Raw genomic sequence first — 17927 nt, forward strand, 5'->3', positions numbered from 1 at the left:
TGCAGGATTAAATGATACTTAGTGTATCCCTTTGAATTATCTCTTGACAGTGGGGACTTTTTTTTATCCCCACAGTGTGGTGTAATGATGTTCTTCCTTAGTTAAAAACAAACAAACAAATCGGGCAAACAATAATTTCTCCCCTAGATTTCTGGATAGTAAATTGCGGAGTGAATTCAGTGCTGCTGCTGTGTGTGCTTGACAACAAGAAAAATGAATTTGACTCATTAATTCTATAGAGACGCTAGGCCAAAATGCAGATCGCTGCACTCGACAATATAAGACCTAATAGTGTCTATCACCGTACAATACCCGAGGCAGCCCAAAGAAGTTACTGGTCTGGAGGCAGAATCACATCTCTGATGCAACTTTATTTAGTGCAGCTAGGTAACTTCACACTAAAGTATAGTGAATTCTTTGTAAAGCATTGACATTTAATAGCATAGGACTGTAGAGACAAAAATGGGAGTGTACTTTTAATGGTCTCTTCTTTGGCCATAAAAATGCTCCCTCTTTAAAAACTAAAGATGCAGTAAAATGTATGCCACTGCTCATGTGTATCACACATTTAGAAAGAATGCAGATGGTTAAAAATGAGGGGGTTTAATTACTGTTTCTGTGTATTTTGTTACTAGTATCAACTAAGAATGAAAGCTACAGTCACTGCCTCTTAAGGAATAGCTGGAACGCAATAAACGTGTTTATTGCTGCATGAGCAGTTAACAAATTAATTTTTTTTTCATTGCTGTTATGCATTGGTAAGTAAAAGAGTAGGGTGAATACCTGGGAAAGCCTACTAGGGTATACTGTAGTTGGTTTAATGTGAATTATATCTGTATTGCAGAAGAACGTGAGAGGTCACGGCATTGATCCTTGAAATTGGCCTGACCTAGATCAAGAGCTGCGTAGATACTTCAGTGCCACTTGGGCAGACAAAGCGTAGTTCAGATGTATGGGAAAGACGTACACAGCATCACAGACAAACCTCTGCAGGAACATAGCGGCTTTTCATTATGAATTTCATCTGTTAGCAAAGGAACAGGCAGTGTTGCCCAGTACAGCTTGCCTATACGGTTACCTGTGAGCATGTTCCCTGTCTCAGTTAAACGGGATAAAGTCTAAGTAGTAGCCTTCTGCTTGGACTCCTGTTACAGAAATGGACATACGATAAAGTTTTTGTTGTTTCTGTAGCCAAAAAGTGTGTTTCTGTGGGGGAGTTTTGCAGCTATGTGGTTAACTTCATGACTGAAGCTTTGCCTCTTTAACTGAAAGTCAGTGGAGGACCTGATTTTGTCAGGCTCGTCTATCACTCTTTGCAGTTTAAAATCTGAACAGTGTTACTGTATTAGAGTTAATGGATAACTGGGAAAACAGCCAGTCTGTTTATAATTTCAAGCTGAGGATTAAGGAATTTCCTTGAATATTTTGATATTTACGCTGTTGCAGAGTCAGCAATAATTCAGTTAAAATTGATAGATGACTTTTCAAAAGTTTAGGGGCATCTAGTACCTATGCCTCTTTCAGTTATACCAATTTAGCTCCAAAATTGCCCATCCGTCAGGTAATTAAGAGGATTTTTAAGCAGGTGAAAGACTTCATTAGGCATAACAGCAGTTCGTTGTCCATTTTTCTGACAGAGGCTGACGTGCTTTTTAGAAAAGCATTCTGAAGTTTTTAAAATATTTAAGTTGTCTTTAGCATGCTTTCATAACAGTTTTTACACTTTACTGAGTGGGAGAAACATTGTTAGAAATTACATAAAGTAGTACTGGCTTAGATCTTACAATTTATTTTACCCTGTCTTTGTGAGATTGCCAAAGATGCCTAATTTTACATAGTCAGTGGGTAGTTCCTTGAGTACAATGCGCCGCTTTTATTCCAAATGAATCGGTATTTCAGCATAGTTTATGCCACTTGAAGTCAACTATACCCTTGGTGTTTAACCCATTTCAGCTAAAAATGGGTTAAATACCAAGAATATAGTTGACTTCAAGTGGAATTTTCCTGATCTGAGTTGACAGTTCTACCTATACTTAAGTCCTCTACCTATGGAATAGTAATTCTTGTTGGTTTTGTAATGAGTGCAAGGAAGCGGGAATGACTAAAAGTCTATATTTGCCTGTGGACTACAAGTGGAGTCTGAAGAAGAGGAGGGGACAAAACCCAAAGCTAGTTGCCTGCTGCTGTAACAGGTGTAGAATGTGAGAATTTGAATCCTATTCTTTTAGTCCCTTAGTTTGCAGAACAAAGTAAAGTTATTGTTATTGCACATGTACGTGGGTAGTGATATAGAAAGCAATGCAGAAGCCATGAACTATTAAAGTAGTTTAAAATATTTTGCCTAAATTTTAATATATGGATACAGCAGCTTTCCATTACAGTGGAATATCTTTCCATGACAATAAATATTGATCTAATAATACATTTGGAATATTAATGTAGCATGTGTACAAGATATGTTCCAAAATTGCGTGCTAGAAGACAAATACGAAAATCAATAACAAATTTTATTCTAATTAAAGTGCAGAATATTTCTTCCGATAGCCACCACTTGAAATCCACTTCAAGAAGGAAATGAGCCGTTATCTATATTGCTTTTGCATTTTCCTAAGCAGTTGGGTACCTGTTTTTTTAAAAATGGTACATATCTGTAGAATAAGACATAGTGGTAAAAGCTCAGTGGGTTTTTTTCTTGCTGTATACAGTGCATGACAACATGTCTACTGAGCCGCATTTCTGCCCAATATGTATCTGGGAGTGGGGAAAGAATTGGTAAACTTTAAAAAGCAATCTTCCTTGCTGAGAGGTAGCGCTCTTCATTTATCAGAGGTAGATTTACTCTTTCAATTAGTACTAGTTTAATATGAGTTTATTCCTCATGGTTTTAGAGTGAATCATCTACTAATTTTCCTGTTTTTCTTCTGCATTCTTATTCTGTTTTATTGTTTTACAAAATATTTATTGTCAATTTAAAAATAGAATAACATCACTTAATAAAATGTTTTGTTCAGTTATCATAATAATACGCAATTAACTTATGCTGGATGTGTTGTATTTTTTCATACTTACCTAGGGCACAAAAGCTGTGTTGGTTTAGTCGTCTTACAGGCTTCTTACCTGAATGCACTGGGGATTGTCTTATTGTGGTGTTGTCTGTGATACAAATGACCTCCCAGTACCTGAAGGGGCTACAGGAAAGCTGGGGAGGGGCTGTTTGGAAAGGCTTGTGGGGATGGGACGAGGGGCAATGGGTATAAACTGGAGTGAGGCAGATTTAGACTGGACATGGGGAGGAATTTCTTCACCATGAGAGTGGTGAGGCCCTGGCCCAGGCTGCCCAGGGAATCTGTGGCTGCCCCATCCCTGGAGGTGTTCCAGGCCAGGTTGGATGGGCCTTGGGCAGCCTGAGCCAGTGGGAGGTGTCCCTGTCCGTGGCAGGAGGGTGGAACGGGATGATCTTTAAGGTCCCTTCCAACCCAAACTGTTCTATGATTCTATGACACAGTCACTACTGTTACTGCTAATACACTATGTTAGAATAAATTCAAGTACAGATCCAGCTCACTTGTATTCACAACGTCAGTGTGAGCAGTAAACCATGTGATGATGGAAATCTGTCCAAAGTGTAGAAAACGTCCTCCTGACCAGTAAGGGTGCTTTCACGTGTCATGTGCTTCACACCGTAGTAGGGCCATCATAAATTTTTGTTACTTGTTTAGAAGCTCTTTTTAATAATGGTTTGTGAGATCTGAAACCAAAGTTGAAAAAGCTTTGCACCATATTCTAAGCCCCTAGCCTGGGGGATCTTGCTTTTTGCGTAGAAAGGGACTTACTTTTCATACACGAAACCAGATTTCTTAATTTTGCAAAAGCACTGAATTAGCTGAATTTTCCATGTTGTGCTTGCTATCCATATGGTGATCATAATGATTTTTACTGCTTTCTGTGGTGATTTTACTATTCTGTGCACTGCTGGGAAATGTAATTCAAAAGGTGATATTTGATAATAAATGTTATTGTAGGCTTTTTGTGTACTTAAAGTACCTGCTTCCCCTTTTTTCTTTTTTTTGATGACTATCCTCACCTCAGTCTTGTTTATGGGTAGCTTATTTTACTTGTATTTTACTTGTTAGTGTTCTGTAACATTTAATAACATAAGGGACAATTAAAGTAATTAAAAATAAAGGACATAACTAAAGTTTTCTACATAAAATAGAATTGCTATAAATAACAAAACAGAGAAATCCCAAAAGATATTATTGAAGTACGGTTCCATAACTCTACACTGAAGAGATATGTCATTGAAGGAAAAGAAGTTTGTGAAGTTAAGCTTTGAAAAGCTCAAAAATATTAAGGTGAAGACTATTTTTGCAAATCACATTGCACAAGTCTAGCTTTTGCAATTGTACATTTGGTTTTTGTGCATCTCTGAATTCTGGAGGACAATTACTAAATAAATACCTATTTAATATTTTATTCATAATGCTTAGTGTGTATTGTTTTCCAGTTTTGTCCCCTATTAGGAATCCTTTTCCGAATGTAATACGTTTCATTGTAATCTGCCACAATGTTTAAATGCTTAGTAACACTACCCACTACCTCAATTCAGAGATTTTCTTTGCTATTACTACCAGTCTTTGAAAACTTAGCATTATGCTCATACTTATCCATAATTTTCTGTATTTAGATAACTTGGTTTCTAAAGAGGGGTAGGCGAAAGACTGACGTGCGTTCACTATAATAAGCTTGGCTACTTGTCATTATATGGGATGGATTCTGTACAGACCACTCTTGCTTGAACAATCAGAAGGGAAAATGGTGCTTCAATTGAAATTGTGGGAACAAGGCATCAGCATTGACTCTGTGTGTCTCACAAAAGTGTAATGTTCAGCTTTGCATCCATGCTTTGAAGATTTTTATGAAACGTGCATATGACTTTAACAGGAATGATAAATGGTTTGAAACAAACTCTTTCGCTGAGAAACGAAAAACCAAATCCTGCTCCCCTAAGGTAGCTGTTGAGCCTATAAAACTTTAGCTCAAGCATTTAACAACCTACACAGGTATCAGTAAGTTAAAGCAGGTTTTTAGTGGGATTTGCAGCTCTCATAAAACGTGCTTAACGTTAGTCAAATACATTTGTACGATCACTTCTATCATGAAAAGAATCTTTACAAAACAATAGGCAAGAGTTCAGAAGTACTCTGAAAATTTCTTGTGATGTTAATGTGACATTGAGTAATTTAAGCTTGTACATAAAGCCTTTTCTATTTCAGAAACCTCCTTGCTGAGGAGAAAATGAAATTGCTATGCACGTAGTGGTGTTGTAGATCAAACCTTTAATCACATTGGTCAAACATGCTGGTCAAATGTTGTTTAGAGATAATTTGCATGTAGTTTCATACGCTCCAGTATTTTTGTAAGTGGTACCAACAGTAATAAGTCTTCTAAATCTCTGGTAAACTCTCCGCAGGTATCACCTGAGTTGCAGAATGTGTGGGGTTTCTCAGCTTTCTTTGTTTGTTTTGTTTGGGTTTTTTCTATAAACTATCATTCAATATGTCTGACAGCTTTTCTCATCTCAGGAAGAAATTGGCGATTAAAATGCTTAGGAAACTAATGTTTAGGTTTCACTGGGTGTCTGTGAGGACATAAGTTGTACCATTTTAATGAAATTCTTAGAACTGTATGAAAGTAAACTCAGTCATTAATTTCCTATACATTTATGCTTGGGTCATTGTAGAAGCAACAATAATTACACTCCTGTGACCCTTTTGTCCTCACAAAATATAGTCATTGTGATCTCTTTGGGTATCTTTTTTCATTTTCTGTTTCTTTCCCTGTTTCTCCATCTTTCTCTCTCTCTCTCTTTCTCTCTCTCTCTTTCTTTCTCTTCAGGTCATTGGTCAGAATTAGATTTGAGTGGGTGCGTGTGGCCTGGCTGATAAATCCTGTGGTTGCATTTCATAAGCTGGAGGCTGTGGTGTAGCTGGAGTCAAAGTCACAGCGGTCACTACCTTTTTCTTTTTTTCCCTCGGTGAACTCCTTATAGCTTAAAGATCTGAGCAGATGCACAACTCAGTTTCAGAGTCCTTGGTAACTACGTGTGGTGAGTCTTTTGTGAAACACACTACATGCATATTTTTTACATGCTTGGGAGCAAAAAAGCCTCTTAATATTGAGTTTCTGTGAAGTCTGTTTAGTGATTCACTTTCTCCAGGCTAACAAAATTGCCTGTAGGGTCCTGTGCTTCTGGTCACAAATGCAAGTCATTTATACATTTGTAGGAGTAAGATGCAGTAACTGTGAAATGGTTTTGTTAGGAAGGGGCACTAGGTCGATCTCTATGCAGTTCATGTGAGTAGGGCAATGAACTTCATCTTGAACTGATGATAAAACCATAAATCTTCAGAAGCGCAAAATGGCCTAATTGTAGAAAGTGTTACTTGATAGAAACACCTGTGGAGTTGTTTAATAAAGTCTTCTTATACATTTGTATAGTAAAATTGCATAATGTCTTAGAAGGCTTTTGGGGAGATGCAAGTTTTTCAGGCAGAGGTGATGTATGACAAATTTTCATTAATTTGAGGTCTTTAGGGGTGTGTATGTGTTTTGTTTGTTTCTCCAAGGCACTTTGAAGTTTGTGTAAAATTTCTCTTGTTTCTGTCTAACATTGTTTTAAAATAGTCCTGTCAATCAATGTCTTGTACACACACTCGTACATTCTACACATCATCAGTTCACAACCACACAATATTTTTGCTTTCCATCATTTTAGAATTGCACAATATAATATTGGTTAGTAATTTGTTTACTGAACAGATTTATCTTCAGTTAGGTGCGTTCAGATATGTATCTGGAATATGGGCCCTTAAGACTGCTTGGTTATAAGAAACCACTTTTGTATTCTTTTTCTCATATTAGGACAAATAAGTCTCATTTGAAATTCCTTACAGTGGTCTCTCAGACAGTTATATTGCATGTAATTCCATCATCCCTTGTGAAACTATAAAGAATAGCCCTTGCACAACTATGGCTTAAATATTAAGTACCCTGTTGCATTACTAGGAGGAGTTAATTGAAGAGCCTGAAAGGCTTGGATGTGCCTAAAGGGAGCTTTTTGTATTTGGAAAAAGGCTCCAGTGATTTAGCTCTTGAGTTCTTGCGTCATGGTTTGACCTACAACATTAATAGTCAGGGCAGACACCATGTGGGTTGAGATCTTCTTGATTTCTCTCCCTCCTCCAACTTCATACTTAAGAGGCATCCTTAGAGAAAGGGAGAACCTGCAGGGAGTGAGTTAACCCAGCTGTGCACTATTGAACTGAGACAAGATAGCTTCTTGGGCCAAGAGGACTGTAACATTAAACAATTAACACTTAATGTAACATTAAACAATTTCTGGTGTAGACAATCTTCCTCTAAGAAAGCAGCTCTGTGGAGGGATTCAAAGTGTGTTAAAGGAAAAATGCACGATGCAAGTGATACCATGCAGTAAGGTAGCAGGTTGCCCTTGTACTATAGTTTCTCTGCACATCTTATGCTACCACTTAAATCCCTTTCTAAAACACGTAAAGGCTGAGGAAACACGGGTAGCATATCTTGAAATGTGAGTGATTCAAAATAATTCATAAACATGAAGATAGATGCTTTGTGGAAGTTTAGTGTTTGGGAGTTTTTTTCTTTGTTTTAATTTATCAGCCTTAAAACTTAACTAATGTTTTACCTTATTTTATGGCATTTTTTAATATGTATAAAACTTAGGTCAGTCTGTAGCTTGCACTTGAATATTTCATAGTTGTCTAAACACGAGTCATTGTTTAGGAACTACTTATTGATGTAGAATGATAAAAGGTAGTGGACCTTGGAAAATTTTGTCTCAAAAAAAAAACAAACCCCAAAAAAGAGAAGGGATGTCTTTTTACCCAGTCTGCAGAAGCTCAGGTAGCTATTTTGTACTTAAAATATTCAAATACCTTTATATTCATATGTTTACATGCACACATACTTTTATGTACTTTGTGTGTACTAGGTTGATCACGTGTGAAATTTAGCTCTATGTGCATTTCTTACAGTTGATGGTTGATCTTCCTTTTGATTTTGTTATTAATAAAGTAAGAGTTAATTTTAAATTGGAAAAATTAACTGGAAATGAGAACTGATTGACAAGGTCAGTGCAGTCAGACAGAAGACTTAAGATCAGGGAGGGTTTTCATTCCATATGTTCCATTTTATTTCCATCCTCATTCCGTTTTTCAGATGATAATAAAGGAATGGAGAGGAACTGCTCACATGTCTTCCATGGTCAGAATTGTCCCCTTCCTCCACTCAACCAAGTTTAGCACATCTACTGTATCTCAACAATTCCTGTTACAGGATTATTGTTCTTCAGGGTAGCTTAGTTGGAGTCAGGGAGAGAACAGGGTAACTGATGTCCCTGTTTCAGGGAGTTGTCTGCAGCAGAAATTCTGGCATGAGGATCGGCTGCATCGGAAAGCTGCTCTTTTTACCTACATATGTAAACCTACTTGATCAATGATATTCCAGTACTTTTCTTTGTATTGCTCTTTATTTCTTTCTTTAGCTGAAGTATATTCTGACAATAGCTTGCTAATGCTGTTCTGAAAATGTATGTTCTGAAGAATCACAGTAATGTGTAGCAGTTTGGCAGAAATCTTCCAAATGCAGGAATCATTATGGAGTGTCTGCCAAGACACTCTACATGCTCCTCTATACAGTGCAGTAGTCACAAGGCATCTCCCTTGTTAAACAATTCCTATATGTAAAATATACTTTTAAGGATTATTAGATTTTAATGGGCCGTGTATTGTTTGATTTATCCTGTTTCTATTTCTTAGATTGCATTTACTTTTCCCTTGATATTGGTTGAAAATATATATGCTTCATGCAGTGTTTGTTCCATGTTTTAAGACATTTGGTGTTGGACTGGTAGCACTAGCAGTTAGGAGAAATTTTTCAAGTGATGTATTTGACTGCAGTCTTGGAGCAGGAGACTTGTAAAATTCAAGCATCTTTTAGTGAGTAACATAAAATTTCTGTTTGCCTGGCTCTACCAGCATAGAAGAAAAGTGGGAGGGAGTTTCTTTTCAGATGAAATAGGTATTTGCAGAAAGAACGATCTTTTCAGAAAGTGGAACAGATCTTGACAGAAAATAAAACGGCTAATATTACAGGTGCTACTTGTTCTGAAAGGTGAGGGTTTTGTTTTGGCTAGTAAAGAAAAGGATTTGTTCTTGACCATGTTCTCTTTTAAATAAAATCAATTCTGAAACAGTTTTTCATTCACATATCTCTATTATGCTGTAAGATTCAGCCCAGTTACTGGGTCACAACAGCACTGCAGTATTGAGGATTTTCAATACTTTAGCTGTGACAGCAGACAGAAAGCACTGGAGCTTGATGATATGACAGGTCATGTGATGTCAGTGGATACTCGTCTTAAGGCAGGAGAATGTGACCTCCCCGATAAAACTGCATCAGTCAGTAAAGGCAGAACCTGGAGAACTGTGTGGACAGCACTAACACCAAGAGACACAATTTGTAGTACTTGGACCAGAAGAAGAATAAGATGTTGTAACAGTCTCTAGCTGTTCACATCTGGTGGTCCAAAGCTGCCCAGGAGAGAGAAATACTCCGCTCATCTGTTCCTGAGACTTGGTTGCCATGGTCACAGCTTTAGAGAGATAAAGACTTTCTTTTCCTGTATTTTGTATGTATAGTGGGGGGTCATAGCAGTGGTGTTGCTGCTGCATAGAAAACCATATCTTTTTGCTTTCATCCATTGTTATTTTATGCTCCTCAGTCAAAAGCTTTTGGGCTCATTTGTGTTTAAAATACTTTCAGGTTTCAGCATCGTATTTCTGTTCTCTTTTCTGTACGCCCGTGTACAGGCTGTGTCTTTTCTTTCTCCTTTTATTTTTATTTTCCTATAAAATCAGAGACAACATGTTCCTAACAAATAACAGTTTCTGGAACAATAACCACCTGCCCCAGTATTCTTTTGACTGTTTGCAATGGTCAGAATGTCTTTGTCACACGTACGTCCTTTCCTCCTCTCCACAAACATATACCCACCCCATTTTGTTCCTTTTAAAGATGTATTTAGAAATCACAGAATACAGGGCTTTCTGCCACTAGCTCAATCAGCAAATCAGTATTTTGGGCTCTTCAGAAGTGTAAAATTCAGGGCAAGGGAGCCCATGAGGGCTGGGCGCTCTTAAAAAAATGAAATCCTAGCAGCTCAAGAGCAAGCCATCCCTGTGTTTGGAAAAGGAGCTGGTGGGGGAAAAAGCCATCTTGGTTGAGCAGGGAGATCTTGAGATGCATCAAAAAGAAGAAGAAGGTCTATGAGCTTTGGAGGAAGGGGCAGGCATCTTGGGTGGACTACAGGCTGAAAGTGAGATCGTGCAGGGAAAAAATCGGGAGGGCTGAGGCCCAACTAGAAATCAAATTGGCTAAATCTGTGAAAGATAATAAAAAATCGTTCTACAAATACATTAACAGGAAAAAGAGGACTGGGGGGAATATTCAGTCCCTATTGGATGCAGAAGGAACAACAGTGACAGGGGATAAGGACAAAGCTGAGGTACTTAATGCCTTCTTTGCCTCAGTCTTTAATAGCAAGGAAAGTTTTCCCCTCTGTGTACAAACCCAGGAGTTAGAGGAGCAGAATGAGGCTCCCATGATCCAAGAGGAGGCGGTTAGAGACTTGCTTGCCCAGCAAGACACCCACAAGTCTATGGGGCCGGATGGGATCCAGCCAAGAGTATTGAAGGAGCTGGTGGATGTCCTTTCCAAACCCCTTTCCATCATCTTCAAGTGGTCCTGGCTGACTGGAGAAGTTCCACTAGACTGGAGGCTGGCTGATGTGCCCATCTACAAGAAGGGTTGCAGGGAGGATCCGGGGAACTACAGCCCTGTCAGTCTGACCTCAGTCCCTGGGAAAGTCATGGAACAGGTGATCTTGAGTGCTATCATGAAGCACATGCAAGAGAACCGGGTGATCAGGCCCAGTCAACACGGGTTTACAAAAGACAGATCTTGCCAAACTAACCTGATCGCCTTCTATAACAAAGTCACTCGACTACTGGATGGGGGAAAGGCTGTGGATGGAGTCTTCTTGGACTTCAGTAAAGCCTTTGACAGTTTCTCACAGCATTCTGCTTCAGAAACTGTCAGTCTCTGGCCTGGACATGCGCACACTCTCCTGGGTTGAAAACTGGTTGGATGGCCGAGCCCAGAGAGTGGTGGTCAATGGAGTTAACTCCAGCTGGAGGCCATTTACAAGTGGGGTTCCTCAGGGCTCAGTGCTGGGTCCAGCTCTGTTCAATGTCTTTATCAATGACCTGGATGAAGGCATTGAGTGCACCCTCAGCAAGTTTGCAGATGGCACTAAGCTGGGTGGAAGCGTGGATCTGCTGGAGGGTAGGGAGGCTCTGCAAAGGGATCTGAACAGGCTGGACTGCTGGGCTGAGGCCAATGGCATGAGGTTCAACAAGGCCAAATGCCGGGTCCTGCACTTGGGGCACAACAACCCTGTGCAGTGCTACAGACTGGGGGAAGAGTGGCTGGAGAGCTGCACAGAGGAGAAGGACCTGGGGGTGTTGGTTGACAGCAACTGAACATGAGCCAGCAGTGTGCCCAGGTGGCCAAGAAGGCCAATGGCATCTTGGCTTGGATCAGAAAGAGTGTGACCAGCAGGTCCAGGGAGGCGATTTTCCCTCTGTACTCGGCACTGGTGAGACCGCACCTTGAGTACTGTGCTCAGTTCTGGGCCCCTCACCACAAGAAGGATGTTGAGGCTCTGGAGCGTGTCCAGAGAAGAGCAACGAAGCTGCTGAGGGGCTGGAGAACAAGTCTTACGAGGAGCAGCTGAGAGAGCTGGGGTTGTTTAGCCTGGAGAAGAGGAGGCTGAGGGGTGACCTTATTACTCTCTACAACTACCTGAAAGGAGGTTGTGGAGAGGAGGGAGCTGGGCTCTTCTCCCAAGTGACAGGGGACAGGACAAGAGGGAATGGCCTGAAGCTCCGCCAGGGGAGGGTCAGGCTGAATATCAGAAAAAAATTCTTCATGGGAAGAGTCATTGGGCACTGGCAGAGGCTGCCCAGGGAGGGGGTCGAGTCACCTTCCCTGGAGGTGTTTAAGGAACGGGTTGATGAAGTGCTGAGGGACATGGTTTAAGGGAGTGTTAGGAATGGTTGGACTCGATAATCCAGTGGGTCCTTTCCAACCTGGTGATTATATGATTCTATGAATATACACTGGGTAAAATAAATACTTCGTAATACTTTCATGGTCGTGCATCATTTTCCTATGCATTTTGTACCCTTTTATTGGAGCTCCACATGTACACACAAATCTGTCTGCGTGCATATATGCATGTACGGAGATGCATGATTAAGGAGTATAGGCAAGCAGGTGTTTTTATGAAAGGAACCTATTTGAGAAGATGCTGCTTACAAAAGGTTTGAAATAGACGTTATGAATGATATACAGATGATTTAAAGATGCAACTCAGTAAGTTTTTGAAATTGACTTTAGTATATCATAGCCTTCTGTCAGGAAGAAACTAAGCTGGTTGTCCAAGGCCTTGTTTTCTAATCCATATTCCTTTCTATAAATGTGCTTTAAAAGAAAAAAAAAAAGTAACTTCTCTGTGTGAGAGGCTGAGTCATATTTCTTGCCTAGTATGAACCCAGAAGGGTTTTTTTTCACTTGATAAGAAGTTAATTTTCTCTTCTTCAAGCTACACATACAGAACGGTAGACTTGTTATGGCATGATCCTGACACTTAGAAAAGTTTGGTAGTGGCAGAAGTGTTTGGTAACCCAACAATATGTTCAGTTTTTTCTTAGTTTACATCTGTAAGTCTGTAGTTTGTAGAAGCCCATCTGTTAGCAGATGAAAGTAAGATAGAGATACATATAGATATACGTCTGTGTGTGTAAAATACATAAAATACCAATTTGCTTTTGCGTACATCAAGACTGCCTATTTATACTGTTCAGGCCATGGTCTTCAAAGAGTGAAATGCTGTTATCTGCATCTTTTGTAACTTTTTACCACTTCTTCTGGTCTGTTTCTTTTTCTTTCAACTAAAAAATTTTGATTTAAGCAGAAATTGAAAATTTGGCTCTGACGCTGTAGCCGAGAAAGAAGCTCTGATATATGGAAAATAATGCAAGCATTAAATTCACTTCCATTTTTTCTATATACTTGTATGTATAGGAGGATAAAAAGTTAGACAACTTGGATCTTGATTTTTGTTAGAAACATGGTTTTATCCTTTTTTGCCGCTGTAGTATGATAGCCTTAATTAATTGGTTCTATGCTATTATAAATCCACAAGATGATTCCATAGAGTAGTCTGGCTCTGAGGGATGACTGGTGGTGAGGCACTCATAGTTGCATCTGGAGCTAACTAAACCTGTTCTGTTCACAAATTTATTGTAATCTCTACCTTAGCGTCCTGCCTGTAGTTGTAATAGTCTTTCTGAAACACTTGATTGCTGTAGTTGTGAATTGCACAGATGAAAGTGAAGCATAAAACAAGAATGGATATAAATATACCTGTGTAGTGGTCTTGCTGCAGAAGTTGATAGTAACAGTTTAGACCTTCACACTTAATGGTAAGGGAGAACAACTGCTTCCTTGGTGACTTTTGTTCACCTCTTGCTCTGAATGTTGCAGGGAGTTCTGTAAGGAAATAAGACATGTTTACAGCTTGAAAGACTACGTTGCATGTAGAAATTGGCCAAAATAATATTAACTGAGTGACTATATTATTTCCAAACTTGCTAACTTTGCAACCAGTCTAATACTTTCGAGTGTTTGCTCATATTTCTAGTATGAATTGTTTAATCTTTCCTTGCAGGCCTCTATAAATATAGTGTTTGCATTCCTGAAATACTGAAATGTTGTGAGCTTTGTAGCCAGTATTGTTTCGAGGTGTTTGTAGACAGTCCAGCTGTAAAGATCTTTGGGCAACTTGCTTTCCTGCCAGTAAGTGTTCAGTTCTATAATGATCCCTGACACTGGCTGCAGATCCTTGGGAGAGATGAAGAAAATGGTGTATTAAAAACAACTGGGGCTGATCTTTGTTTTTTTTCAGTGCAATATTATAGTAATTTGTGGTATTCAATTGATTATATAGGGCACAAAGAATCAGTTGCATTACTTTCTTCTTCTCTGACTTATATGGCCAAGAGTCTTGGAATTAACAAAGGTGATACTACAGCGAACTGAAATGGATGAGTTTCAGAGAAATGATTTCAGATGAAGAGATTTTATACACACGTACACACACAAACACTTACCGTATGAGATCCCTCAATCCCAGTCCAATATTTTTAGCAGGTGTTACTGATAGAACCTCAGTGTTATACATTTTTTCAGCTAGCAATGAAAGGCAAAATTCATGTTGTATCACTGGAGGCTACAAGGAATTCAAACTTAAGGGAAAAAAACATTTCCTGTTCTAGCAGATATTTAATACTTTAAAAATCCTTCACATGTCTTTTATCTCTGCTATTTATAGGAAACATGCCATTTCAGCAATTTCTTATGGGTTTAATTCCTATAGGAAATGTGTAGTAGATAATAGGAGCTCATTTCAAATATATTTAAACTTAGTTTAGGTATCTTTAGTTATACAGTAAATACTATGACTAGAATTATTACTAAATGGAAATATTACTTAAATAATATAACAGTTGAGGAATTGAACTGTCTAGAGCTGCACAAGTGATGAAATAGTCTCTCAAACATTCCTGACCACTAAGCTACATGTAGTATTTTCAGATGTTCAAAACGTGTCAGAGTTAAGGATGTTTTTTAGGAATGGAATAAAAAAATTGAACTTTCCCTTGCTATTTGTAATCTAGAACACTAGAGGACAGCACTAAAATATTACATAAATGTGTTATTGTTTACATTGTTAATGACACAAATGCTCTGTTAGGGCTTTGAAAAGAAAGCAAATGACACTTTTGAATAGAGTTAGGGCAAGTGGTATTCGTGTAATTTCCTTTGCTCCTTTTGAAGGCTGCATCTGGCTTCACATACTGTACAAAATATGTTAAGTTCCTTATGGTCTGAATCTAAGGTATTTGCTGCACTGATTCATTATAAATTAAGCTTTATTTTTTTTTAAGATAGCAATGCTGTGGAATAGACTCTGTAAAATTACATTTTTAAGGTCCAGAAATGAGCAATTAGTTGGCTCATCCATAAAGGTTTCATGATTTATATGTTTACATGAGGTGTACTATGTTAATTTTATGATACTTGCACTGAAATATGAAATGGTATAGTGACCTGAAAAAACTGACTGCTGTTGCATTTCTCTAGGCACGCTGGAACGGCATGAAACAGGTGAAATGGCAAAAGCAATTTTTGCTTCCATTGAAGATTCGGAATGCTTAGTGGCAGATGCGCTGCTTCCTGTATCTCAAGAGTCAAGAAGAAATAAAAGTGCTGGATGCAAACCCTCTAGCTTTTACAAGCATGGCATGGCCTCTTCCAATCTTACTCATACAGAAAAATATCCAGATAAGGTAAGAATGAAGAATAGAGCATTTCTCAAGACCCATGCATTGTGGTCCAAATCTTTACCCTTTTGTCTTCACAGATTTGTAGCTCTGTGTAAGTGGTGTGGAAGTTCGGGTTTAAGTTTATAAAGCCTTGTTCCAACTGGCTCAATTTTTATGCCTTCAACCCTGTTTCATAGGACAAATCGGAAAGATGGGGGAAGTGCCTTATGCAAGGTCACCTCTATCATCTCAGAAGGGTTTTCTCAGAGACTTAGCACTCACTTAGACCCCATTTCTTTATGCCTATGGCTTATGACTGCGTCTAGTAGCAGTACCCTCACAACAATTCAACCCACCCGTTCAGGTGTAAGCGCCTTGGGAAAAGCTCCTTATGGCACAATCCTACTGGCCTTTCCATTATTGCTTTTTTTTCCTATGAAACCAGAGAGTCCTTTTGTCAATAAATGCTAATTTTTAGGAGGTGTTTGTTTTCTGTTAACATCATCGTAGAGTGCAAGTGCCTTACATTTATAGTAGCGTGATTAGATTTGGTGCCTTATTGGTTAAAAAGAGGACTGTGATATCGCTTGTGAGATACTGGGCTGCAAATAGATGCATCAGTCTTCAGGAGAGATTTGGCCAGCACTGTACTTAGCTTTATCTAACAGGGTTGGGTTTTTTTTACTGAAGTAGTTAAACCAAATAATTGTGACTGATGCAAAAGATGTGCTCTTTCTCTTTGTTTTGTAAAAAACAATAGAATGGAATACCATACTGAAACTAGTGGTAATGTGCTGTTAAGGCTGAGAACGTGAGTACAGAGACACCATATACTGAGAAGTAAGGTTGAAAATGCAATAGTCATTCCTTTTGCTTGTAGGATAGATATATCTATTTATCAGTTATTTGCAGCTGTTTAAAAAGCCTGTGTTTGCTAAATGTAAAACCAATTATTAAAACTACCTCTAATTCAATACCATCTCAAATTCATTGAGTAGGTACTACCTTATTCAGACTGGAAGGTAAGATATACAGTTTTCTGAAAACACTTCTCGTGCATCAGGAGTAAATGTATTCATTGAGCTCTTCATATAAGTGTATCTTAAAAATAGGTCCTTGATGTTGTTTGCTCGTGTTTACCACTTTTTAATTTATGGGTTTGGGGAGTTTCATTCTCCAATATGCAGAGGAAGTTGTGTCTGCTATTTCTCAACTCAGAATGTAGATAAAAAATGTCTTCACACAAGTATGGGAAGATAAAAAATGCTTTCCCTCACGTCATATGTGGGAAAAGCCTTCAGAATGGTCCTTTTTCTAGCTTTATTAATAGTGGTAAATTAAATACGGGATATTGCAAAATTCTGTCTGATAAAGTTACAAATTAACCCAAGTCCTCATTCTTGCGTTTTCTTTTCTTGTCTTTCTTTACTGTGGCTATAAATTTACATCTAACTTGGAGTTCATAATGGTTGTTGTTTAACACTTAATATTTAACTTTGACCTTTTCCTAACCTTAGTTTGATTTCTCAAGTTCTTTTTGATCCCATTTTCTGAAAAGTCTTATTAGAGCATAATCCCGCTGAACATGTTGTGGGGCAGATGGTGCACTAGTTGGCCATTGACACAGAATCTGATCTCGCTGTTAGTTTATTAAAGGGAATAGTTTCTTCTTTCCTTTGTAAAGAGGAACAACAGAAAAAGTTATAGTAGTTGTGTTTGAGGTGTAGTTTTGGTCATGCCTATTAAGTAGAAAATGATTTAAAGTGGCTGGAAAGAAAATGTGCTGCTCATGGAATATGAGAAAATAGGTTTCACTAAATTTTAAAGTGTGGAGTTTAACGTGCTTTGTAGTTTATCATGATCTTAGATTGGAAGTAATGTCTCAAAAGGTGGCGGTGGAATTGTAGTAATTTATAGTGCTTTTCTTGATCAGACATACATCTCAGCTGCTCTTCTTTCTTAATAAAATATTCCATTTTCTTCCTTGAACTTTGATTAATTATCTTGTCCTAGTGAAAACTTTTGTATTGAGAGAATATTATTGATATCTCTTAGACTTCCCTATGACCGTCAAAATATCTTTTTTTTTTAGATCACCTTTTTGTCATTGTAGCTGTGTTACTTTAGACCAATTTCCTAACAAATGAATTTCTATACTTGGGGAAACTACTCTTCATTCATCAAAAATCTGTTCTCTCTTGCATCAGGTGCTGCTTCCCACCTCCGTTCCCGTTAGAGCAGGTTCTATAGGTAGGCATGGGAGATGCTGGAGGCTACAGAAAGTAGCTGAACCTGAATATAACAATAGAGGTCCCCTTAATGCTATTTCAGGAGCTCAGTGCGAGCTACACAAAAGGAGTGTGGAGCTCTACAGCT

At 38.5% G+C, this 17927-nt stretch overlaps 1 protein-coding gene across 5 annotated transcripts in view; it reads left to right on the top strand.

The window, feature by feature from the left end:
* WDR72 (WD repeat domain 72) overlaps nucleotides 1-17927 on the top strand; it is a 129925-nt gene that overhangs the window by 33538 nt on the left and 78460 nt on the right. For all 5 annotated transcript variants that reach the window (XR_008451933.1, XM_054078127.1, XM_054078129.1 and 2 more), the window contains one exon: nucleotides 15370-15575. Coding sequence is in view for 4 of the 5 variants with exons in the window: in XM_054078127.1 (XP_053934102.1) it covers nucleotides 15370-15575 (206 nt within the window). In the remaining variant the exon portion in view is untranslated. The remainder of the gene's footprint in view (nucleotides 1-15369; nucleotides 15576-17927) is intronic.

This window comes from Cuculus canorus, chromosome 12 (genome assembly GCF_017976375.1).
Source record: "Cuculus canorus isolate bCucCan1 chromosome 12, bCucCan1.pri, whole genome shotgun sequence".
NCBI lineage: Eukaryota > Metazoa > Chordata > Aves > Cuculiformes > Cuculidae > Cuculus > Cuculus canorus.